At 39.0% G+C, this 26,016-nt stretch overlaps 1 protein-coding gene across 1 annotated transcript in view; it reads right to left on the bottom strand.

Annotated features, from left to right (window-relative positions):
- DARS1 (aspartyl-tRNA synthetase 1) overlaps positions 1–24,852 on the bottom strand; it is an 88,449-nt gene extending 63,597 nt beyond the window's left edge. The window contains exons 1-3 of the mRNA XM_036745504.1: positions 24,602–24,852; positions 21,642–21,699; positions 15,305–15,397 (exon numbers count right to left, since the gene is read on the bottom strand). Of these exons, the coding sequence (XP_036601399.1) occupies positions 15,305–15,397; positions 21,642–21,699; positions 24,602–24,661 (211 nt within the window). The 5' untranslated portion in view covers positions 24,662–24,852. The remainder of the gene's footprint in view (positions 1–15,304; positions 15,398–21,641; positions 21,700–24,601) is intronic.
- Between the last annotated feature and the right edge of the window lie 1,164 nt (positions 24,853–26,016).

Here is a 26,016-nt window from a genome sequence, read left to right as displayed (position 1 = left end):
TAGATGGAGTGACATCAGTAACTTTGTGAAGAGGTTCTAACATTGATGATATCACAAATTCAGTAAAAATACTAAATAACAGAAGCTTAGAAAAGTAGCACAATATACTAGACAGAGGTTTGGCTTCATAGTCAGGAATACCTGGGTTCAATCTACCTCTGACAGATAACTGGTTTTACCTGTGTGACCCTGGGTAAGTCACTTATCTGCTCAGTACCCAAGTCACTCATTAAGACTACAAGGTTGATGTTTTCTTAGAGGGAGTTCCCCACACTGCTAAGGTTTAGTCCAAAGGAAAAAAGCCAGCAGCTTAAAGCACTTTATGATTATAAGGTTCTTTCATATACATTACCAGATTTGATTTTTACAACAACCTATTATAAAACAATAACTTTAGCCTGAAAAATGTTTTACGTTGCAAGTTACATTTGCTACTTTATTTGCTGCCTACAACAACTCTTTTGAAGTAATGAGGGCATCTGTTACTCTTTGTTTTTCACAATGGAAGCTCTGAGAAGTCACAGAGCTTTTAAGAGCCAGGGTTGGATTTATTTTGATCATACGAAATTGCTGAATACTGAAATCTTATTGATTTCTCTCTTATTCCCTGACTCTGTCAACATAGGTGACCACTGAGCAACAACTTCTCTGCATGCCACTTATTTGAGATTTGGAAAATTGAGCAAGCAATCATGTCTGAATGAATGACTGAGAAATGTCAACGAACCCTGTCTGAGCTTTAGGATGGGAAAGCCAGGAACGCACAGATACCTCTTGGTGAACTCAAGTGATCCTGTTCACACCTTTTTTCGACACCTTTTTCGGATTCCTAAGCAACTTCCTGAACCAATTCACTTTATATAATGTGTATATTTCACTCCCCAATTTTAGTAAAGTATTCTCATTCATCTGTCTTTAAGTTAACATTCAGATCTTAGAAGAGATTTCTCTGTTCTGTGTACAAAAGAGGACTAGGAAAAATGTACTTTTAAAAGACCAAATCTAATAGCTGAGATATGCCAATCTGTGGAAAATTATTGGAGGACTCAGTGCCTTGCAGATACATATATCAAAAGAACTCAGAGAACTACAAGTTTAGCACAACTGAGCAAATTCAGAAGATATTACTCATTTCGGAAATACAGACAGGAAAAGCTACCAATATAATTCTAAAGTGACACATTTCTATTTGTCATTTTCCCCGAAATTGCCTTCTTTATTTGAATGGTGCAGACTTTAGTTGTATTCTAACTTTCAGTATAAGAGTACTAAATTATTTGCCTATGTATATAAAGAAAAGTTACCCGGAGGAATGCGAAGAGAAGGTAAGCAGAAAAAAAGCAATCTCAGGGGCAAACTGTTTTACCATCTTGAACAGAAGCTGAGAAGTTCATACTCTATCCTTGGACAATGGTAAACCACTGGACATTTTTGAGGTGATAAAAGCAGTGCTTAGTAAGAATAATCTAGTGTGATTGCACAGGAAATTTCTGCAGCATGAAAAACCATTAGGAGACTATGGATATAGGTTAGCAAGGAGTTGATCTAGGAAATGGACTTATAATTTAACTGGTACAAGAACTCCCTGATGAGGAAATTCCTGCCATTAACAAAGGTTGGCACCTTTCATTTAACTTAGAATTTGAGAAAACAATGATAACACATAACATTTAAATGGTGCTTGCTATGTGTCAGGCACTGTGCTAAGTGATGTGCAATTATTATCTCTTTTAATCCTCACAGCAATATCTAGAAGTAGGGTCTTTTGTTATCCCCACTGAGCAGATGAGTAAACTGACACAAACAGAGGGTACATGACTTGCCCAGGGTCACATAGCTAGTAAGTGTCTGAGGCTGGATTTGAACTTAGGTCCTCCTTGACTCCAAGTACAAGGCTTCATCCAATGTGCCACCAACTGCCTACAACGAGGGGTTAACTGATTTGCTCAAGATCATGTCATCAGTATGTGTCAGATGTCACACTTGAACCCAAGTCTCTCCAACACCAATTGCAGCTCTCTATCCACTACTTTCTGCTTCTCAGGAATGAAGAAAAGGATCTAAACTGGAGTGAAGAGACAGGCAGACAAAGAAAAGGAGTGAAAGATCTAATTACGAAGGAAAAATCACTCATATTTAGTGACTAGGAGAACAATGGTCATGTGAAAAAAACCAGAAGATCAGAAGAAAGAATTTGTTCTAGGAAATGGATAGATTCAGTTTTAGACAGTTTGCTATCCAATAACCCTTAAATTGTTTACTTTCTATCAGAGCAGAGGTTCTTAACAGTTTTTGTCTCATGGATTCCCTTTGGCAATTTGGTAAAGACTTTTCAATAGAAGATTCCTCATTCATGGACCCCCTCTCAAAATGTTTGTTTCCTGTATTCATAATTGCAGATTAGTTAAAATAAAGATAAATAATTTTTCCTATCCAAGTTCAGGTGCCCTGAAATTTTCTCATGGACTTCAAGTTAAGAACCTCTATTTTGGAGGGATTAGAAATTTAGGAATAGTTCTAAAGCAGCAGTGGAATCATTTAAATAATAATTTTTTATTTTCCACTTTCTACCCCAGAAATGTATGGCATTCATGCTGTCAATGACTGAATCTATGATTAGGTAGTGAGCTTTGCAAATAGATACGTCATTCCTACATGACAGCATTGTGTACATGTACGATACAGGGTATAGGACGCTCAATTAAATATTAATTTAATTCCAGCATCACCCCAAATAAATGAAAGTCACAAAGTGCAATGGAAAATTAGTGTGTCTTTCATTAGCTACATAGAAAAAGGAAACTGCAAATTAATAGAGCTTTGCAATTTTAATATATCTCAAGAATCTCTACAAATTTTGAAACATCCTCCACCTATAAAACACTGAGGTCTGTTGAAAGACATGTTATTCAAGAGAATTTCTATCATTACTTTTAAAGTAATTACTTATTTTGAAGATAGTTTATAAGTAGTGCATTAAGAATATTTCTGTCTAGAAACTTTCTATTACTGATGTTTCAAATCCTCCTACAACTTTTTTGGGCCCATTCTGGGTCAGGGGAGGGGGAGGAAGAAGAAAGGAACAAATGCTACTATTTTTTTCACTTGAAGAGAACTCTGGCAGTTCAGAAAACCTCCAGTTTCCTAGGCCTAAACCTTCTGACACTGCTCTGCCTCTTCTGGAATCTATTGGGAACCTACTTCCTTGGAAACTTCCAAATTCATAACTAATTGGCATCAAAGTGTCTACTGCACCAAGGGTAGGAAACTAAGCTGACATAACTGAATGAGACTCCACCTCTATAAAGACTCTTGGCTATCTTCTGCATTGAAGAACAACTCTGTCCTGTGGGACAGCCTAGGTATCCTATCAAAGAAATGATATAACCTCAGAGGCAAGGGTAGAATGGCACCTCTCACCTAGAACTTTGACCTCCTCCTCCTGCTGAGTCTAAAGATCACTATATCCAAGGAGGGGATACTATGTGTAATGTCCCTTCTAGAGATCCTGGTTGGATCTTTGTGATCCTGATATAGCCTCCTCCTCTCTTCCTTGTCCCTCTCTCATCCTCTCCCATCCAGGCATTTCAAATTAAAAAACTTCTTTCCTGTGAAAATAAACTTGGACATAATAAGGGGCTTATTTCTTTTTGTAGGATTGATTTTGTTTCTTCTTTGGAAATCTATTAATGTACTCGGACATATCTGTGCATGCTTCATGAGAATGGGGATTGTTTTATTCTTTTACTTGTACTCCCAGGATTTGGCATACAGTAGGCTTGTTGACTGTTATTCATTCCAGTAATGCAAATTTTGACCCATCCTGAGTAGCTCTTTTCTCCCTAACATCTTCCCCTAATTTCTCTTCACACATCTTGAAACTGTGGAATTCTTGGACTATTTACCTATCATCCCAGGCCATCTTTTCCTACTATATATTTCCCATAAATCGACCCTTGATTTTCTTCAAAGTTCCTTACTGGTCAGAGGATATGGCCTACTCATACACCTTTTCATTTGCCCTCTTGTAACAGTTATTTTCAATTCTTCGGAAACTGTTGTGGTACACACTGGACAGCTATATATCAACACCAGTACAGTATTAGAAAGGAGAAGACTGAAGTCATTAAAGAACTTTGCAATTTTCTATAATTAATTCAATCTCCTCTCCTCTTCCTGTTAGAATACTGCTCCTGCAGAACACCACTTCCAAAAAAAGTCTGCCTAACTTTTTGTGCTGGCAAAGAATTGGAAACTGAGATGATGCTCTTCAATTGGGGACAATTTGTGGTACAATTTGTGTGAACGAGTTGTGGTATATGATTGTGATGGAATACTACTGTGCCATAATGACAAACAGGATGCTTCTCAGAAAAACCTAGTCTTACATGAACTGATACAAAGTAAAGTAAACAGAACCAGGAGATCATTGTACACAGCAACAGCGATATTGTACAATGATCAGCTGTAAATGACTTAGCTATTCTTAGCAATACAATGATTTAAGACAATTCCAAAGGTCTCATGATGATATTCACCTTCAGAGAAAGAACTGATGGAGTCTGACCTCAGACATTTATTAGCTGGGTGAGTCAGGCACTCAACTCTGCTTGCCTCAGTTCCTCATCTGGAAGAGGAAACAGCAAACCACTCTAGTAACTTTGCCACGAAAACCCCAAATGGGGTCAGAAAAAGTAGGATGTGATTGAACAATAACAAAAATCAAGACTTGATTTACTGTTTTATTGACTGTCTAGATATAAGAAAGTGGTGGAGAAAATGTTTATAATGCAGATTTAGGGGCAGCTAGGTGGCACAGTAAATAGAGTGCGAGGCCTGGTATCAGGAAGACTCATCTTTCTGAGTTCAAATCTGACCTCGGTTAATTACTAGCTGTGTGACTTTGGGCAAGTCACTTTACTTCTGCCTTAATCCACTACAGAAGGAAATGGCAAACCACTCCAGTATCTTTAGAAAGAAAATCCCTTCATGGGGTCATGAAGAGTGAGACACAACTGAACAACCAACATCTACATAAAAGTACTATAATGAAAATCTCCAAGTTCCAAAAATGCAATTGCATCAGAATGGGAAAGAGACAGATGCAAGAGGTATAGAGGTACTGTGGAAGCAGATTTAGAAGACATGGCAACAAATCAGAAGAATTAATCACAACTTAGATTTTAAATTACTAAGAAGATGGTGGTACCATTTAAAAAAAATTATGAATGGGGGAAAATCTGGTTTTGTGGAGAAAAAATAGCTGGATATTATATATACTGTAAATAATCAATGTTATCTGGAAAAAAGAATACATCAACTAGGAAATAAAAGAGTAAAATAGCTTAAAAATAGCATGAAAAACAAAATTGCCTATGTATGTATCATTACTAGATTTCAAAAGTATTTTGTAGATTATAAAGGTCAAAAAGTGGCATTAAACACTGTTAACAGACTTTTCAAAGTTTTCACAATCCTACATACTAGCAAGAAAAGGTGTTATCATTGGGGCAACAATGAGTAAGTTTTCTGCCACCACTCAGCAACCTCTCCTCCTCTGAAGTTCACTTGATTAAACTTTTTGTGAGGGCATCCTCCCCATCCTTCTCCAAACAGATCAGCACCAAGCTGATCATCTTCCTTTCCTTGACCCTATCCATTCCCTTCCCATCTTTTCTATTATACTGCCCACCTTAATTACTTCCTTCCATCTTCATCCTCTCCTTATCTACCGTTTCTTTTCTTAGTCTCTTCAAAAATGCCCAAGTCTCCCTCACCATTAAAAAGCCTTCACTAGACCCTACCATTCTTTTTCTCACTCCCTCCTCAGCCCTTTGCCTTTCAGCCTCATCACAATGTGAAATCGCTCTCTCTAAAGTTACTGAAAATCTCTTAACAGCCAAGTTATATGGTCTCAGCCCTCATTCTTTTTCATGTTTGCTGTTTTTGGCCCTGTTGACCACTCTCCTCTTGGATGCTCTCTCCTCTTTGGGTTTTCGTGACTACTCTTTACTGGTTCTCCTCCTACTTCTCTAATGGCTCCTTTTCTTCTAAGGGCTATGTTTGGCTCTCTTTTCTCCCCACACCAAGGGTTCTTAAGTCTTTTGTGCATTATGGACTCCTTTGGAAACCTATGGACCCCTTCTCAGAATAATGTTTTTAAATTCATAAAATACATAGTATTAAAATGGAAACTAATTATATTGAAATACAATTACCAAAATTTTTTTCAAAGTGGACCAATATATAAAAAACAACAAGTGGACCTCAGGTTAAGAAGCCCTGCTCCATACAGACACTCTCTGGTTGACATCATCAGCTCCCATGTAATGCATTATCAGTAAGATCCTCCCCCTCCCCCAATCCCAAATTGATATGGTTTTATCCATGGGAATGGCATTAAAGAAGCAGCGTTACCATCTGTTTTGTCACTGGCCCCTAAAGACCATAGCACCTTCCCGTTTGCCTTGTAGCCAAAATCTTCCATATATATTAGCTCTCCTATTAGAATTGAGGGCTGAGTCTGTCTTCCTTTTCTTCTTTTTAAAAAATTGATTAATTTATTTTTAGCTTTTAGCACTCACTTCCATGAGAATATGAGTTCTAAATCTTCTTCTTCTCCTTCCCCCTCCCCAAGACAGTGTGCAATCTGATATAGGCTCTACACATACATTCATATTAAACATTTGCACATTAGTTGTGTTATCAGTACGATTCTTGAGAGTAGGAATTGTATCATTTGTTTTTGTATCCTTAACATCTACCAAAGAGCTTGGCATAGCAGGCACTTAACAAATTCTAGACTGACCAATGTCTATGTAGATGACAGATATATCTACATATTCAGTCCCCAGTCTCTCCCTTGAGCTTCAGTGTAACATCACTAATAGACACTGCAAATCAGATATCCCAGAGAATATTGCAAACTCAACCTATCCAAACAGAACTCAATTATCTTTTCCCCTCACACCCAGTCCTGCTCCAAACTTACTGATCTCTGTTGAAGGCATTACTAATTTTCCAGTCTCCCAGACTGGTAACTATGGTGTTATCCTTGACTCTGCCCTCTGTCTCACACTACATATCTAATTTACTGTCAAATTATCCTATTTCTACCTCTGTAATATCTCCTGCCTCGGACCCCTTCTTTCTACACACACAGCAGTCACCTTAGTTCAGGACCTCATCACTTCTCCCCTAGATTATTCTAACAGTCTCCTAATTGATCTTGCTATCTCAAGCCTCTCATCAATCCAGTGTATCCTATATTGGTGCCAAGGTGACTTTCCTCAAATGCAAATCTGACCATAACACTCCTCTCCTTAATTAACTCCAGTGGCTCCCTATTGCCCTTAGGACAAAATATAGGCTCCTGTGTTTAGCTTTTAAATTTCTTCACAATGTGACAGCAACCTATTTTTCTAATCTCAATATACAATACTCTTCCTGCCAGCATTTTGCAACGTAATGGCCTTCTCTCTGTTCCTTTCACATGACACTCCATCTCCAATCTCCAAGCCTTTGTACTGGCTGTCCCTGCTGACTAGAACATGCTCTCACCTCACCTCTGCCTCATGGAATCCCTTTCTTCCTTCAAGATGTTGCTCAAATGCCACCCTACAGATAAAACATTTCCTGATTCTCCAGCTAGTAGTGCCCTGTCTAACTACCTTGTTAAAAAGTACTTGTTATCTCCCCTAATAGAATGTACCTCCTTTAAGGAGGATTGTTTCATTTTTGTATTAATATCCTCAGTGCCTGGCAAGCTTATTGTTGTAGTTGTCATTATTATAGGGATCAATAAATATGCACAAGGAACTTTCTGATAAACTCAAATTTTAAAAAATCACACATAAAAGATGGTAGCAAGTATAAACATGAAAGAATAAAACAATCTTGTAAGAATAGCATCTGGAACACTAAGAGTTAGGTGTATATGGAGAAAATTCTTTTCAACAAATTTAGGGCCCAAGGGAAGATCAAATTAAGGATTAGACTGATACTTGGGCTCGGCGGACAAGACAGCAGACCACAGAGAGAAGGTCAAACTAACCAACTCTTACTTTACTTATTTTTCTTGCAAAGGAGAATGACCATTCAATTAGGAAGGAAAAAACAGAGAGTGGAAATATGAATAATAAAGGAGATGAAAAGAGCACTTAGCCACCCTCACTGAGTGCCAAGTCACACGCCTGGGCAAAAAAATACCCTAGGATACTGGAAAAACTGGCAGTGACTACTGGATCTGTCAGTGATTCTGGAGGCACACTGAAATAACTGGACCAGCAAGTATTTATTAATACGCTGCTTCTCTTTCAAGATGTAGCTCAACACTCACCCTTTAAATGCAGCCTTTGCTGACCCCCAACTGCTAATGCACTTCCTCCCTAACCCTAATTACCTTATAGCTATTCCACATATATTTCTATATGCACCTGCTGTCTCCCTCTTTAGACCATAAGCAACTTGGGGCTATTTCATTCTCTGTATTTCTACTTCCAGCACCTAGCACAGTGTCTGACACATTGTAGGCATTTAATAAATGACTCACTGGTTAAGTTTTCACTATGTGCTAGGCACTGTATAAAATTAAGTATATACCAATATATAAAATGAATAAAAGTAGTTTTGGCAAGAGATGCACTAGCAGCTGAGTGACTAAGAAAGACTTCATATAGAAGGTGAAGTCAGCTTCATGTGAAACTAAGTCTTGAAGGAAATTCCTTTAGAAGGAATTCCAAAAGGCAGGGATGAGGAGGGAATGCCTTCAAACAGGCAGAGATGGAAGATGGAGTATTGTTTGTGTTAAACAATTCGTAGAGGACAGTTGGATTGTACAGAATGAGAGAGAGTAAAGGAGGAAGGGGCCGGGATGTGAAAAATATTTCAGTGTCAAAAATAATTTTATAGAGCAAGAGGGCACATGCACGTGCATTCGAGCATGTGTGTGTGATATGATCAGATCTGCATTTTAGGAAAATCAACTTAGCTGCTGTATGGAGAAGGATTAGAATGTGGAGAAGCTTGAGGCAGGGAGATCAAATTGGAGGATTATTGTAGCAGTCCAAGCAAAAAGCAATGAGACCCCTGAACTAAAGTGATGACTATGCAAATGAAGAGGGGAAAAACGACAGTACAGGTTAAAAAAAAAGGGGGGGGGGTGGCAAAGTTTCCAACTATAGGCTAGCGAGAGTGACTTCAGTTTGACAAAATTTAAGAAAACGTTACATTAAAAGTTTAAGTTATGTGGTATTTATGTAGAGAAATAGTCAATAAGCAACTAGCATGATTTCAGTAAGACTAATGATTCTATGACATCACGGGGAGTGCATTCCAGGCATGGGGAATGATCAATGCAAAGGTACAAAGACAGGAGGCGGTGGAATATCTATGTGAGATACAGAGAGAAGACTAGACTGGCTGGATCATAGCCTGTCAGGCTGTCAGAGCTGATATGTTAGGGGCAGGCTGTGAAGGGCTTTAAAAACAAACAAGAGGAGTTTATATTTTATTTCAGTCATTTTTCAATTGTGTCTGACTCTTGTGACCCCATTTCTTGGCAAAGATACTCAAGTGGTTCGCCATTTCCTTCTTCACCTCATTTTACACATGAGTAAACTAAGGCATACAGGGTTAAGTGACTTGCCCAGGGTCATATAGCTAGTGTCTGAAGCCAGATTTGAACTCAGGAAGAGAAATCTTCCTGAACCTTGGCCCAGCACGCTATCCACTGCACCATCTAGCTGCTTTTATATTTTATGCTAGAGGCAATAGGAAGCCACCAGAGTTAGCTGAATATAATATGGTCACATCTGTGTTTGAGGAAAGTTATTTGGCAGTATATCGAATAGATTGCAACTTAATAGACTTAAGGTAGGAAGAAAAATTAGGAGGCTGTTGCAATGATCTAGGAAAGAAGTAATGGGGGTCTGAACTGGGGTGGCAGCTGTGGAAGGGACCAGAAGGAATTAGACAGGAAATGCAAAGCAGAAATGGCAAGATCTGTCAACTGGTTGGAGATAAATCTGCAAACTGAGTGAAGTTGAGAGTTAAAGGTAACGAATCAGATGATTGGCCAGGTTACGACAAGATGTCAACAAGTTAGAATGATAGATGAAATCAAATAGGGTAAAATTTCACTTCTACACTTTGTTTCCTGCCCCTTCTGCCTGCCCCCCCCCCCCCAACTTTATAAGCTAGAGAAAGATTGGCCAAATAATAATTTGGTGGAAAAACATCTATTGGACCAAAGCTCCAAACAAGTGTGAAACATGGTAGCCAAAAACACATCACTGCTATCCCCTACTACAGGGTCAGTGTCCACAGAAAGAAGAACGCTGATAATTCTATTATATGGTCAGGTGACATCTAGAGTAATGTATTCAGTTCTAGTCACTGTATTTTAGGAAGGAAACTGACAAGCTGGTCAGAAGAATGCAACCAGAAACCATACTATTAGAGGACTGGCTAAGAGAATCACAAAAAACTAATTTAAGGAAATGATTTGAAGAGGACATTGTAACTTCAAGTATCTTAAAATATGCCATATGAAAGACAGATAGATGCATTCTACATATGGCAGAACTAAGAGCAATGAGTAGAAATTTCCGAGAAGCAGATTTGGGCTTAGTGTAGGGAAAAGCTTTCTGATAACTAGGGCTACTCTAAAGTGGAAGGGCTTGTTTTGAGACACAGTAGACAAGAAAATGTAAAAATTTAAGGCACTGGGGACAGCTAGGTGGTGCAGTGAGTAGAGCACCGGCTGTGGAGTCAGGAGGACTTGAGTTCAAATCCAGACTCAGACACTTGACACATGTACTAGTTGTGTGACCTCGGGCAAGTCACTTAACCCCAATTACCCTGCCCCCCCCCCCAAAAGGCAAAAAAAATTTAAGGCATTGTTTGATAACAAGAAGTCTGAATAACCAAGGCAGGCCAAATTAGGCTTCATGATTTAGCTTCTTTTTTTAAAAATTTTATTTTAGACTCAAACACCAGAACACAAATACAGAATAGAAAAAAGAAACAAAAATATATCATAAACTTAAATATTGGAACTTAAACACAAAGTAAGAGAAAAAAAGTATGCCATGCGCATAGCAGATCAGAGAGGATTCAAAATATTTAACAATAAATTTTCATTTCAAGAAAGCCTGTATGATAAATACATGCTGTGTTGAGAACTGTCCATCTTTTCTTTGCCTCCTTGTAAATTTTCTATTGTTCTCTGCTGTGCATTTTTTCACTTTGTTCTTTTCTTTCCCCTCCCCCCACAAGGCTACAATTAAATTTGGATATGTTTCTCTATAGCTATAGATATACAGATACATACATATGTATGTAGACAAAATACTTTTCTAAACACATTCTACTCCTGATCTTTGTTTTGGTTTGTGCATATCTCTTTTTCCTATTCTTCCTGCTTCCTCTACTTTACTTCTACCTGCTACCTTTCCCTCTTATTACTTGCCTACCCCGCTCCAAGGATCCCTCCCCTATCCTCCCATTGCCATAAATCTAAACACCCTTCAAAACCCTCGTTTTACCTATTCCCTGACCCTCCCCTCTAAAGATACCTCCTTCGTCTTCTCCTCCCCCCATTCCCCTACCATTTTATTTCTTCCGAATTTGGACAACTTTTATACTCTTCTAAATATATATGTATTGTTCCTCTTAAAACCATTCCCAACAAAAGTACCAATCCTTCTCCCCCATATAATTCCTGTGTCAATTCCTCCTTTTGTACCTCATTTCAATAAAATACTTTTTAGCTGTTCCTAAATGGCTTTACTTTTTAAATTCATATCATACTCAGGTTTACCCCAAACTTTCTTATGAGCTACCCAATTATTAATAAGAATCTTAGACATACATTTTACATATACATAAAGTAAATGGCCTATCCTTATTGAATCCCTTATAGTCAGTCTTTGGTATGTAACTTCTACTTCTCTTGGCTCTTTTATGTCAATTCTTCTATTAAGTTTAGGTTTTTTTTTTTAACAAAGTCTTGAAAGTCTGATAGTTGATAATGTCCATTTTGTTTTCATTCAGGATTTTGCTTAATTTTCCTGGGTATGATATTTTCAGCTGGAGCCCCAGTTCTTTTGCTCTTTGATGTACAGTGTTCCAAGATGCAGTCTTTTAAGGTCTCTGCTGCCAGGTCTTGTGTAATTCTAATTGTGGCACCATCATATTTAAATTCTTTTATTCTTGTTGCTCTTAATACTTTACCCTTGAGCTAGGGGTTTCAGAATTTGACTATGATATTCCTCGTAGGGTTTCTTTTAAGTGGTGATTGATGGATTTTTTTCTATTTCTACTTTCCTCCCTTGTTCTAATACTTCAGGACAATTTTCTTTATTTCTTCTATTAGCGTATCAAGATTCTTTTGTTATCATAACTTCCAGTTAGTCCAATTATTTTCATGTTTTCTCTTCTTGATCTGTTCTCCAAATCTGTTGTTTTTCTTTCTCTTCTATTTTTTCATTATTCATATTTTGTTTAATTATTTCTTGATCTCTTTTTGGGATCTTTCAATTTCTATTTTACCCTCTGGCTCTAGAGTATCAGGGCAGTTCTCCTTGATAACTTCTTGAAAGATGATGTGTAGGCTCTTTTTTTGATCATGGCTTTCAGGTAGTCCAATAATTTTAAAATTCTCTCTCCTGGATCTATTCTCCAGGTCAATGGTTTTTCCAATGAGACAGTTCACATTGTCTTCCATTTTTTCATTCTTTTAGTTCTGCTTTATAATTTCTTGATTTCTCATTAAGTCACTAGCTTGCACTTGCTCCATTCTAATCTTTAAGACAGTATTTTCTTCAGTGGTCTTTTTGGACCTCCTTTTCCATTTGGCTAATTCTGCCTTTTAAGGCATTCTTCTCTTCATTGGCTTTTTGAAGCTCTTTTGCCATTTGGGTTAATCTATTTCTCAAGGTGTTATTATCTTTGGTATTTTTGGGGGTCTCCTTTAGCAAGTCATTGACTTGGTTTTCATGATTTTCTTATATCACTCTCATTTCTCTTCCCAATTTTTCCTCTACTTCCCTCACTTGCTTTTCCAAATCCTTTTTGAGGTCTTCCATGGCCTGAGACCAATTCTTATTTTTCTTGGAGGCTTTTGATGTAGGCTCTTTGACTTTGTTGACTTCTTCCAGCTGTATGTTTTGATCTTCTTTGTCACCAAAGAAAGATGCTATAGGCTGAGTTCTTTTATGCTGCCCGCTCTTTACTCAGCCAATTACTTGACTTTTGAGCTCTTCGTCAGGGTATGACTGCTTCCAGAGTGGAGACTGCTTTGTCCCAAGCTTCAGGGGTTTTGTGCTGCTGTTTTCAGAGCTACTTCTATTCTGAGGTGGTATGATACTCTTACGCTCTGGTGTATCAGTGCCAGCACTGCTTTCTGCTGTGTAACTACCAGGAGGACTCCCTCTCCGCAGTTACTGCAAGCTCTGTTACACCAGCACTTCTCCTCCCCTAAAAACCCCCAACCAGCACTGCGACCAAGATCCAAGCAGTGCAAAGCAGGAGATCCCTGCTATCCTGTTCTGATCAGCTGCCTGATTCCCCTAACTGTCTGTGGGATTGCAGCTTCCGAAGCAGCTGCCTGGAGCCACAGTTGCATCTCCACCACCCAGGGGCTGGGGCCAGACCGTGCACTTCTCTTACCCAGGTCCCACTGACCTGCTCCATGGTCTTTGGCATTTGTGGGTTGAGAAGTTTGGAAACTGCTACAGCTCAGTGATTCAGGGCTGAGGCTGGCTCCACCCTGGCCTACTCAGGCTTGGTCTCTTTCAGCATGGCCCAAGCTGCACTTCCAGCACAGTGTGATAGACCACTCCCACAGACCTTCCAGGCTATCTTGGACTGGACACTTATTTCACTGTGTCATTTCATGGGTTCTGTAGCTCTAGAATTTGTTTAATTTTTTTACAGGTATTTGAGGGAGAGCTCAAGTGAGTCCCTGTTTTCAAGCGGCCATCTTTGCTCTGCCCCACCTTCTTATAATGTTGCTGGCTTTACCTTATCCAATTCTAATTTTCAAGGTGTCATTTTCTTCTTTAAGATTCTGGACCTCCTTTTCTGATTGGCTGACTTTCCTTTCATAACCTTGTTTTTCTTGGATTATTCCTTTTTGTTTTTTAGTTTTTCCTCCATCTCTGTCATTTGATTTCTACTTTTTAAAGATCTTTTATGAATTCTTTTTGGGCAGGTGACCATTTGATGTTACTCTTTCGGGGGTTTCTTTACCTCAATATCCTCCTCTAAAGATGAACGCTAGTCTTCTCTATTCCTGTATCATTCTGTTGTTGGATTCTTTATCCTTTGCCCGTGCATTTTTGGTGGTAATAGCTTAATTTCTGTAATCACCTCAAGCCCTGGAGTATGGTGCCTCTTGCCCCAGATCTTCAGTTCTCCCCTCTAGCCTAGAACAAAGTCAAACCTCCAACCTCCTGTAAGTGCCCAGAGCCAGGGGCTTTCTGCCCCACTGCTTCTGCACTCTCCAGGGATGTACTGGTTCCTTCTCCCCCTGCCACTCTTCACAATACAGCTAGGTCTGGTGTTTCTTCTTAGCAGAGGTTCCCTTGATCTTCCCCAGGCTCAGATGCCCAACTCCCTTCACTACCCCTGGGGTAAAAGTTCCTGTGGCTGGGGCTAAGGCAGCCTCTCAAACCAACTAACCCCATGGCTTGCCTCTTGTGGTTAAATCAGACCCCAACCTAGAGGAATCACTTTTCAAAAGGACCAAATCTCATCCTGGGAGTTTTCTTCTGATCTTCTTAAACTGTCCCAGGAAGACCCCCGTTGTGCCCCATTCTTATTTCATTTTACCTGTACTTCGTTCACTGCCCTAAGGTACTATTTTATCTCTTTTGGGGGAAAAAATCTTGAGAGCTTGGAATTTTCTGACCTACTCCACCAGCTTCCCAGAATCCTTTCCCTTCATGATTTAACTTCTAAGGGATGCTAGTAAAGCACCGAATTTTTAAAAGGTTCTCAGTAGTGTCTTAAAGTTAGAATGCAAGTTCCTTGAGAGCAGGGATTGTTTCATTCCTTATATTTGTATCCTCACCACCTCGAACAGTGTAGAGAACCATTAATAAATATTTGACTGATTAAGGGCTAGTCTGTAGATTACTGTCCTTTGGAACAAGGCAAAATGTCTTATGCAATTAGTCATGGGCAAATATTTTAAATTAAATACCACAAGTAAAATGTTCATCAATTTTTATATGAGAAACTAGAGCAATAAATTCAAATACAGTTTTCATAAATAACTAAAAACACAACAATATCTTACCTTTAGCTCTGCTTGTATGAATTCTGGCACGAACCCAAACTACTTCATCAGCTTTTTGTACTGTCAGGTCTTTAACTCGAACCAAAATTCGATCTGCATGAAACAAGTTAAGCAAGTTAACAAGTTTGAACAAGTAAATCTAAAGTCCAAACCAAGTCAATCTAAACCCCCCACCCCTCACCCCCAATCCTATTTCACTGTAACTATTAGCTTCAGTAATTGGCATACAACTAGGTGAATAGTTTTATCCTATCATCTCTTGATAGCTCCTGGGATTTCCTGTTTCTTATATCTTTATTCTACCAAAACCCAAGTATAACAAGATTTCAATGAGAGCAACAAGGGGAAAATGATTGTGGTTTTTTTTTTCCTACTTAAAAATGTTGAAAGTCTACAGTTGAAATTAGGAGAGAACTACAGGGAAATGTACAAAGTAATAATTAAGGGTGAGGTTGGGTATGATGAGGAGCACAAATGATTACCAAGAGAAGAGACTGGTTTATTTTATATGCTGAAAAATAAAAAGTTTGGCTAGTGACTTGCATTTAAGATAGTGACCAAAGTAGAGGTTCTTAACCTGGGATCTGTGAATCTGTTTTGTAAAATATTTTATGCTAAAACTACCTTAAATAATCTGGATGCTTCTTTAACCTCTTAAATTTCAAATAAAAAAATTATTTCAATTTATGTATGAAGTGTACCTGATCAAAAAAGAATCTAAATGCTCAAAGGGAGCTGAGTTAATGGGAATTTGGAAAAGTATTTTTATAAATTAAAAATACTTATGGAAAGCAACAAGAGGATCCTGACTTGTCTTTTTTTGGAGGGGCTTGGAGGAGAGCTCAGGGGAACTCTGCCTTTACTCTGCCATCTTGGCTCTGCCCTGACTTGTATTTTTTGGCAAGGTAACCTTTGCCTATCATTTTTTCAAAATCAGGCCCAACTATACACCCATACTCACAACCACCCACCAATGCCACTACATTTTCAGTTTTTATATAGTTTCTTTTTCCAGCTGTTTGCAGAGAAAACCAAGTACATTAATCTAGAAGAGAAAACAAAAGCAGGAAGACAGGGATAATATCCTTTGACTCAGGAAGCGGACCCAAGATAGCAGCTGAAAAGCAGGGACTAGCGTGAGCTCCCCGCCGAGTCCCTCCAAAAACCTATAAAAAATGGCTCTGAACCAATTCTAGAACTGCAGAACCCACAAAAGAACAGAGGGAAGCAGGGCTCCAGCCCAGAACAGCCTGGTCTATCCAGTGAGGTCTATCCTGCACGGAGCTGGGAGCGGAGCAGAGCAGAGCCCCGTGTGGGCAGCGTAGACCAACCAGACCTGGAGCCGGGCAGAGCGGGCCCTAGCACCCTGAATCAGTGAGCGGTAGCAGTTACCAGACTTCTCAACCCAAAGAGAACAGAGAAGGTTAGTGGGAAAAGCTGCAAGAGTGGAAGGAGTTTGGGTTCGGCTACCGCCCCCTGGGGGGGGGGGGTGCGGTGCAGCGGAGGTGGGGCAGCTACAGAAGGACAGCTGCAGTTGCTTCCGGCCCCAGGCCCACCTGGTGGGAGGAATTAAGGGGTGGATCAGAGCAGGAGTGCACAGCCTGCTGAAGATCTTATCCCAGTCCGGGTTGGGGGTTCTTGGGGAAGGAGCAGTGCTGGTGTGGCAGAGCTGGCGCATCCCCCCCAAACATGGAACATAGAACTCTTTAGTCTACAAGCAGTCATACCCCACTGAAAAACTCAAGGGTCAAGTTAGTTGGTTGGGAATATGGCCAGGCAGCAAAAACACACCCAGATCCAGTCTCAGACTTTGGAATCCTTCTTTGGTGACAAAGAAGACCAAAACAGACAGCCAGAAGAAGTCAACAAAGTCAAAGAGCCTACAACAAAAGCCTCCAAGAAAAACATGAACTGGTCTCAGGCCATGGAAGAGCTCAAAAAGGAGTTGGAAAAGCAAGTTAGAGAAGTAGAGAAAAAATTGTGAAGAGAAATGAGAAGGATGTGAGAAAACCATGAAAAACATGTCAATGACTTGCTAAAGGAGACCCAAAAAAATGCTGAAAAATACACTGAAGAAAACAACACCTTAAAAAATAGACTAACTGAAATGGCAAAAGAGCTCCAAAAAGCCAATGAGGAGAAGAATGCCTTGAAAGGCAGAATTCGCCAAATGGAAAAGGAGGTCCAAAAGACCACTGAAGAAAATACTACCTTAAAAATTAGATTGGAGCAAGTGTAAGCTAGTGACTTTATGAGAAATCAAGGTATTATAAAACAGAACCAATGGAATGAAAAAATGGAAGACAATGTGAAATATCTCATTGGAAAAACCACTGACCTGGAAAATAGATCCAGGAGAGATCATTTAAAAATTATTGGACTACCTGAAAGCCATGATCAAAAAATGAGCCTAGACATCATCTTTCAAGAAATTATCAAGGAGAACTGCCCTGATATTCTAGAGCCACAGGGCAAAATAGAAATTGAAAGAATCCACAGATCGCCTCCTCAAATAGATCCCAAAAAGAAATCTCCTAGGAATATTGTCACCAAATTCCAGAGCTCCCAAGTCAAGGAGAAAATACTGCAAGCAGCCAGAAAGAAACAATTTGAGTATTGTGGAAACACAGTCAGAATAACCCAAGATCTAGCAGCTTCTACATTAAGAGATCAAAGGGCTTGGAATACAATATTCCGGAGGTCAATGGAGCTAGGATTAAAACCAAGAATCACCTACCCAGCAAAACTGAGTATCACGCTCCAAGGCAAAATATGGATTTTCAATAAAATAGAGGACTTTCAAGCTTTCTCAGTGAAAAGACCAGAGCTGAATAGAAAATCTGACTTTCAAACACAAGAATCAAGAAAAAGTAATCAAAAAAAAAGAAACTGCAAGGAACTTACTAAAGTTGAACTGTTTTGTTTACATTCCTACATGGAAAGATGACGTGTATGATTCATGAGACCTCAGTATTAGGGTAGCTGAAGGGAATATTCATATATATATATATATATATACACACACACACACACCCCTATATATGTATATACATATATACGTATATATGTATATGTGAGTGTGTATGTATGTATATATGTATGTGTATATATATATATATATATAGAGAGAGAGAGAGAGAGAGAGAGAGATGGCACAGGGTGAGGTGAAGATGAAGGGAAGATATCTAAAAGAAATAAAATAAAATTAAGGGATGAGAGAGGAATATATTGAGAGGGAGATAGGGAGAGACAGAATGGGGTAAATTATCTCCCATAAAAGTGGCAAGAAAAAGCAGTTCTGTAGGAAGGGAAGAGAAGTCAGGTGAGGGGGAAGGAGTGAAATCTTGCTCTCATCAGATCTGACCTGAGGAGGGAATACCATACATACTCAATTGGGTAACTTACCCCACAGGAGAAAAGGAGGAAGAAGAAGATAAAAAAAAGGGGGGGATGATAGAAGGGAGGGCAGATGGGGGTGGAGGCAATCAAAAACAAACACTTTCGAAAGGGGGCAGGGTCAAGAGAGAAAATTCAATAAAGGGGGATAGGTTAGGAAGGAGCAAAATATAGTAAGTCTTTCACAACATGAGTATTGTGGAAGGGTTATACATAATGATACGCATGTGGCCTATGTTGAATTGCTTGACTTCTTAGGGAAGGTGGGTGGGAAGGGAAGAAGGGAGAGAATTTGGAACTCAAAGTTTTAAAAACAAAAAAAAAAGTTTTTGCATGCAACTAGAAAATAAGAGACACAGGCAATAGGGCGTAGAAATTTATCTTGCCCTACAAGAACAAAAGGGAAAAGGGGAGGCGAGTGGGGTGACAGAAGGTAGGGCTGACTGGGGAACAGGGCAATCAGAATATACGCCATGTTGGTGTGGGGGGAAGGTAGAAATGGGGAGAAAATTTGTAATTCAAACTCTTGTGAAAATCAATGCTGAAAACTAAATATAATAAATTAAAAAAAAATCATACTTATAATTGTGAAGAGGTTCCTTATTCCCAAAGGTTTATTATATTGCCTAAGAGAAGCAAAGCAGTCAATGTCATGTGCAACACTGAAACTGTAATTACAATACTCACTCTAACACAGAGTACATAAACACAAATCTCGTATTTTAGTGTAAATATGCTTCTTTACAATTTCTTTTCTCTTTTGAAAATCATAAAGAGCCCTGGATTTGGTATGACCACTATGGTCTCTGCCACTTAGTTCTTGTGACCCTGAACAAACCATTTAACCTTTCTAGGCCTCAGTTTCCTTATCTGCAAAATAAAGGTGTTGGGACTAGCTGGTCCTTAAGATCCCTTCAAGATATAAGTATAATACTATGATCCTCTTACAGAGAGTACATTCACACAAGCAAGAGACAAAAAAGAAAGAGGTAATTTCCTGAGAGCTGAATAGTTTTCACAGCCAAAAGTAAAAAAGAACAGACTGATGAATCAAAACTATATTTTTTTCAACTAGAGCTTCCCAGACTTGAGATCAAATCTACTGAAATCTATTTCCAACTGGATTAAATCATTATTTCTCCCTTGCATAGTTTCAGTCAATAGGAGACAAGAAAGGGAAGAAAGGCAAAACAGTATAACCTCTTACTAGAAAAATTTATGTAACTCAAAAGGAAAAAGTTACAAGAAGGCCAAGGTTGGAAGAGTAATGAGTAGGAAGTCAGAAATATGAAGTGTAAAGCCAAAGCAACATAGAATGAATTCACTAGGACAGAATTTTGAATAGTTGATTGTTTAGTTGACAGTTCTGGAGACTGAAAATTCCCAGGAGATTTTGGTGAGCTGTAGAGACAGGAGATATGACTCTTCCTTCTAAAATTCCACCTACATTCAGTATACAAATTTGGAAAAACAATAGTAGCAAGTATTATAAAATTACACCTGAGATGGCATTAAAAATTAAATCTGAATAAATGAACTCAGGTTCATTCCAAACCTAAGATCATATGATTACACAATTTTAGAAAATATAAAACTAGCATAGAGAATAATTTCATTAATTGGCTATATCAGGTACACTGTAGGATTAAGTAAATTTGGAATGTAAAGTGAATTTGTGATGAGGGAATAGAGTAAATTCAAAAGGATGTAAATAGAAGTATGAATGTACTATATCCTAAAAGTACAAAATTCTTGGGCAGTTCTCTTATTTGAAGCATTCATGTCTACACAATTAGTAGCAGTTTTAGCTTCACAAAAATATAAATTCATGTATCAGACAAAAAGTAACTAATAAAAACTCAAGTTATTAATAAAGAGGAATGAAAAGAATTTTTAAAAAATCAAGCTTTTTATTAGGCAAAAAGTTATAGAAAAAGTAGAATTCAAACGAGAAAAATCAGATTTCATAATCATGAATTAGGGTCAAATTTTAATGGCAAGCTAAAGACTAAAATAATGAAAAAAAACTCTCAACATATTATAGTTTTACAAAGGTTACCATGGTATACATTTAAACTACAATATCATCTCCAAATATCTTGAATTAAACAAAATGAGAATATGGGAAAGATTTAGTAAATTCAAAGCAGGCACAAATAATCATAATTGTATCTAAACAGATAAGTGCCTAGAGTAGGCAAAGCTTTGTAAAGAATCCAAAGTAAATGGATTTGAGGAAGTTAACCTTAAAACATCAACATTCCTAATAAGTATCAACTACTTCTCTTCCATTTAATAATGCTAAGTGCTCATTTGAAATACCAAATGTTTCTGCAAGTGGGGTCTTATTTTACTATCTTATTTTAAATCAAAGATCCTACAAAGATGGGATCATGAATATATTTGAATATCTTTTTAATAGCATATAACACAGTACGATTGACATTTTCCAATTAGGCCATTTAGTGCTCTTAGGATGATAGACTTGTACATCAACCACTAGAAGGAACCTTATGTGAGAGCACAGAGGTGTCATACCTACCACACTTCTGAGTGCTGTCCAAACCAGATTAAAATGTAACTGGGAAATATTTAACAAAATAAAGAAAAATACAACAAAACATATATGGTTTGCTAAGTCAGTATGTACCCAAAGGGATCTGTATACATGGTTTAGTAAGCTGGTTTCTATTTAACTTTAACAGTACTGACCTAGTCCAACTTCCTTTTCTCCTCCCTCTTAAAAGAAGATGAGGAATTGAGGCCCAGAGAAGGACACTGACTTTCCCAAGTCACATAACTAGTGGCAGAGCAAGGATCTGAACTTAGGTTTTGTGACTGTAAATTCAGCATTCTTTTCATTGTATCACAGAATTTAAAACATTTTTTCTTGGCATTAGGCAAGAAAAAAGTTTAATCTTTACAAAAAATAGTGACTAACCTGGTTTCTCTTGTGACTGTATCATTGAAGATATTCCATATCTTTCTTTAGCATAATCCTAAATTTAAAAAAAAAAGATTTTTATGTCTTCATGTTCAAAAAAACAGATCCTATAGCAAAAGTCAATATATTAAAAATGCATATGAAAATAGATTTAACATTTAGTACCACTTTGATTCTGAAATTCAGAATCCTAAGGGAACTGAGATGTATAATAAAAGGCTAAGCCTATATATGCCCTTTTTATAAAGAGACATGGCATGTCTTTTTACCAATAGAACCTAAATATCATCTAATACTAAACACATTTTATTAATAGCTAGTATTCACACACGTTTTAAAGTTTGCAGATCACTTTATATGGTTTTTTTGGGATGCTGACAACAATCCTGTGAGGCATATGTTACTCTTATTCTCATTTTACAAATGAGAAAATCAAGATTAAGAGAGTAAATGCCTCACCCAGAGCCACAGTTACTGTTTGAGGCAGGATTTGAAATCAAGTCTTCTTGACTCCAACTCCAATTCTTGATCTACTGTGCCAGGTGTAAACTTATGCACTTTAATGTTTTCTCCAAAATATGTCAGACTGTTTCAAAGTAGTGAAATAAATTCCTACATGCTAGGAGGAAGACAAATCTGGCTAGATTACATTATTAGCTTCTTCTTATCCCAGGAAAAAGTATTTAAAGACTTACAACCAATTTTGGAGGAAATTCTTTTGAGTTCCAGATTTCTATAGCAGCTTAAGATCTGACATATTTCACATAATACTTATACTTTTCCCTTTAAACGTCAAAAAATGTCCCACCTCCCAATTTTTTTTTAAATGGCCCTTTCACAGAAAACAAGTTATTGCATACTGTAAGATTCACGGTTTTTGTGTGTTACTGGACTTCATGACCTCAACCTTATACCTAGACTTGCTGTATTTGTAAAGCTGTATCATTAACTCAAAGATTCATCATCTCAAAAATCAAAAGGAAATTTTCCTTAGTTTTGTGACAGTGTAAATAGTAGGTATTTCTAATGTAATTTGTCCGCTTCTGTCTAGTCATTCTATTGCTGTTAGATAAAACATGGTTAAGAAAAGTCAATTCTCCCCTCCCCGCCATCTACACAGAACCTTGAATTTTAAGTCGAGAAATTAATCTGGACTATATGCATATATGCAACCACAATGCTTAAAATGATAATTCAAATCTTTCATTTTCACAAGCATCAAAACTACATTCATGTTGCAGTTGAATATGCATTAAGTAGCCACAGATCCCTCTATGCAATGGTAGGCCTCTGGCAATATATGTGAGCTGGATTAATATTCGATCAAGAAATTATCAGACAATAGCAACTCCCGTTTACATAAAGCTTATGTTGTAAATTTTAAAGCACTTTCTTCACACATATGTGAAATAGGTTGTGCAAATATTCATTTTATAGCTGAGGAAAGTGCAAAGAGATTAAATGACTTGGCTAGGGTTACCAAGCATCTTAGCCAAAGAACTGAAGTCCAGCTTTTTTCATGGGGTCTTCCTATGGTTGTAATACCTTCATATTTTAAGAACTCTATTCCACACACTGGTCAAGTTAGTAAGTATTTATTAAATGTCCACTATATGGCAGGCTTTGTGCAAGTGTTATACATATGGAACAATTATGGAATCTAAAAAGAGATTTAATAGTCCCACTTTGACTCAGATGTTCAGAATCCTAGGGGAACTGAGATGAACAATAAAGGAAAAAGCTAAGTCTACACAAATGCCCTGTTTTGAAAAGGACACGGCACATTTCTTTACCATCAGAACATAAATATCATCTAATACTATAAACGCACATTTATTAGTAATAGCTAGCATTTACATATGGGTTAAGGTATGCAAATCATTTTACATGTTACCTCTGATCCTGACAACCATCCTGTGAGGTGGAAAATTGAGGCTGAGAGATTAAATGCCTTGTGCAGAACCTCACAACTATTGTGCAGCTTTGTGAATGACAAAGGCACTTTATGCAATTTATTATCTATTCAGAACTCTTTATGAGAATAGGAGAAAAGAGTAAGATACTCTAATACTAGCACAAAAACGCACAAAGTGTTGCCAGTCTCCTTTAAATCTTTTCAGTTTTGCAAAAGGGGGGGTGGTGGCGTTCCTGCCACAGCCACCAACTTCAGGAAAAAAAACATTTAATCTCAGTTTCTAATGCTCGAAAAATGAAATTAACACCTCCGATAAGTCCTAGAGATATTGCAATTGTGGGTGTGAAAGTTAAATAATCGGGGATTTTTTTTTAAACAACCAAGAGTACTGAATACAGCTTGAAGGGCTGGCTTTCAAGTGCATTTTGGGAGTACAGAAGTTACCTCCTCCATAGTGAACACTTTTGAGGGTCAGGGGGTGTGGGTGGTGAGAGCAGACGCCCTAAGCATGAACCTAAGCCACAGGGGTATAAGTGGAGCTGAGGGTGCCTACTTTTTTTTATTATGAGGATATGGGTGTGTGTGGGGGTAAGGAGCCCCACCCCCGTGTGTGTGGGGTATGTAAGGACCCCCCGGTATGTTTGTTGAGGGATAGGTGAGGACCCCCGTATGTGTGTTTAGGGGGGTAGGTAGGGACTCCGGCACGTGTGTTGGGGGGGGGGTTAAGGACTCCCATTGTGTTTTGGGTGGGGGTTAAGAACCCCCATGGACGGGGGTCTGTAAAGGGCACACAAAGGCATACTGGGGCACACACACAGGCACGCAGGTTTGAGGCGGGTTCCTCCTGGTCCCAGACTCAGGAGGCCTAGTTGAGAGAAGGGGATCACTGAGACTACAGACAGCGAGCAGGCCCCAAGGCCTGGCCTGGGCTTCACGGTGACCCTCTAGGGCAGGGCCCGAGCTCACCCTTCTCCCCCACCCCTCAGAGCAGGTCCGCCCAGACGACCTAGTCCTCCCGGCCCCAGGGAAGAAGGAAACCCACTTCCGCCGCCTCCATGATCTCCCGCGGTTTCTCCTGACTCTGGCGGCTGGCGCTGGGCATCAGGAACGACTGGACTGTGGCGAAGCGGCCACGCTTGCTCGCCGGCTTCCGTAACTCGTGGACCAAGGACTTCTCGCCCCCCCAACCTGATCCTGTTCCCGCCCCCACGGCTCTGCAGACACGCAGCACACGCACTCACGTCGCCGCCGCCGCTGCGCGTGTCCGCCTGAAAAGCTCGCGAGACGGACGTCTCTTCCTCACTCTCTCGAGATCTCGAAGGGGCCAGGAACGAGAGGGAGGCGGGACCAAGACCTCTCGCTGCGACCCTTTAGCATAGGCTGCTGGGGGTGGAAAAGCGCGCGTGATCTGAGGGTTTTCTCGCGGGATTTCCTTGAAAAGGGGAATGGGGGAATAGAAGTTACGCTTGTATCTGGAATGTGTGAGTGTTTGGGTCTCTGGGTCTAAGAACATGAAATTGTTTTTACCACGTTGGTCTCCCCATTCATTCCTTACCAGCTAAAGCCGGTGATCTTCCTGAGTCCTCTTCCATCTTTATCTGCTGTTTTTGACGCTGCGGACAGATCCTTTCTAGGGATACGTTGGGAGATGGGGGTGGAAACACTCCTGTCCTTCCCCCCCCCTCCCCCCCCGCCAATTTTCCTCTTGCTGGATCCTGGCGCTCTCCCAACCTTCTAATCTTGGGTGTCTCTGTATGTTCTGTCTGGGATTGTACCTCTTCGTCCTCTCGTGGGGAGTCGTCTACTCCCAGGGCTTCAATCTTTATGTAGATGTGCTCTTCCAAATCCATATATCCAACCCTTACCTCTCCCTGAGCCTCATTTCTTTGTCGTTCAAACAACGAATATTGCAGAACATCTAGACTCTCAATCACAGTGACATCCTCCCCCTTTTCTCACTTCCTGTATGCAATCATTTGCCAAGCCTTGTGACTTTCACCTCCACCACACAATCAGACAGTAAGTTAAGTACCTACTATGTGCCAGACCCTGTGCTAAGTGCTGGGGATATAAAAAGTCACTTAAGTCCCTTTCTCTCCACTGGTGTAGCCACTGTTACTTCAGGCTCTCATCACTTTTTACTTGGATTATTTCAATAGTTTTCTAACTGGTTGCCTTGCCTCAAGTCTCTCCTCTAATTCATTTCCCAAAGGGCTATCAAAGTGATATTCCACAGGTATAACCATGTCACTCTCAAGAAATTCCAGAGGCTCTCTGTTGACTCCAGAATCAATTTCAAACTCCTGCGGTAAAGCCCTTCACAACCTGGTTCCAAATTATCTTTCCAAAGTTATTATAAAGTACTCCAATCCAATAAAAAAAATCTATTATATATATATATATGTATACTATATATATGTATATATATGTATACTATATATATGTATATATATATAT

The sequence above is a fragment of the Trichosurus vulpecula genome, chromosome 2 (assembly GCF_011100635.1).
Source record: "Trichosurus vulpecula isolate mTriVul1 chromosome 2, mTriVul1.pri, whole genome shotgun sequence".
NCBI classification, from domain to species: domain Eukaryota; kingdom Metazoa; phylum Chordata; class Mammalia; order Diprotodontia; family Phalangeridae; genus Trichosurus; species Trichosurus vulpecula.
Note: the sequence above shows the minus strand (reverse complement) of the source record. Positions and strands in the feature narration are given on the sequence as shown.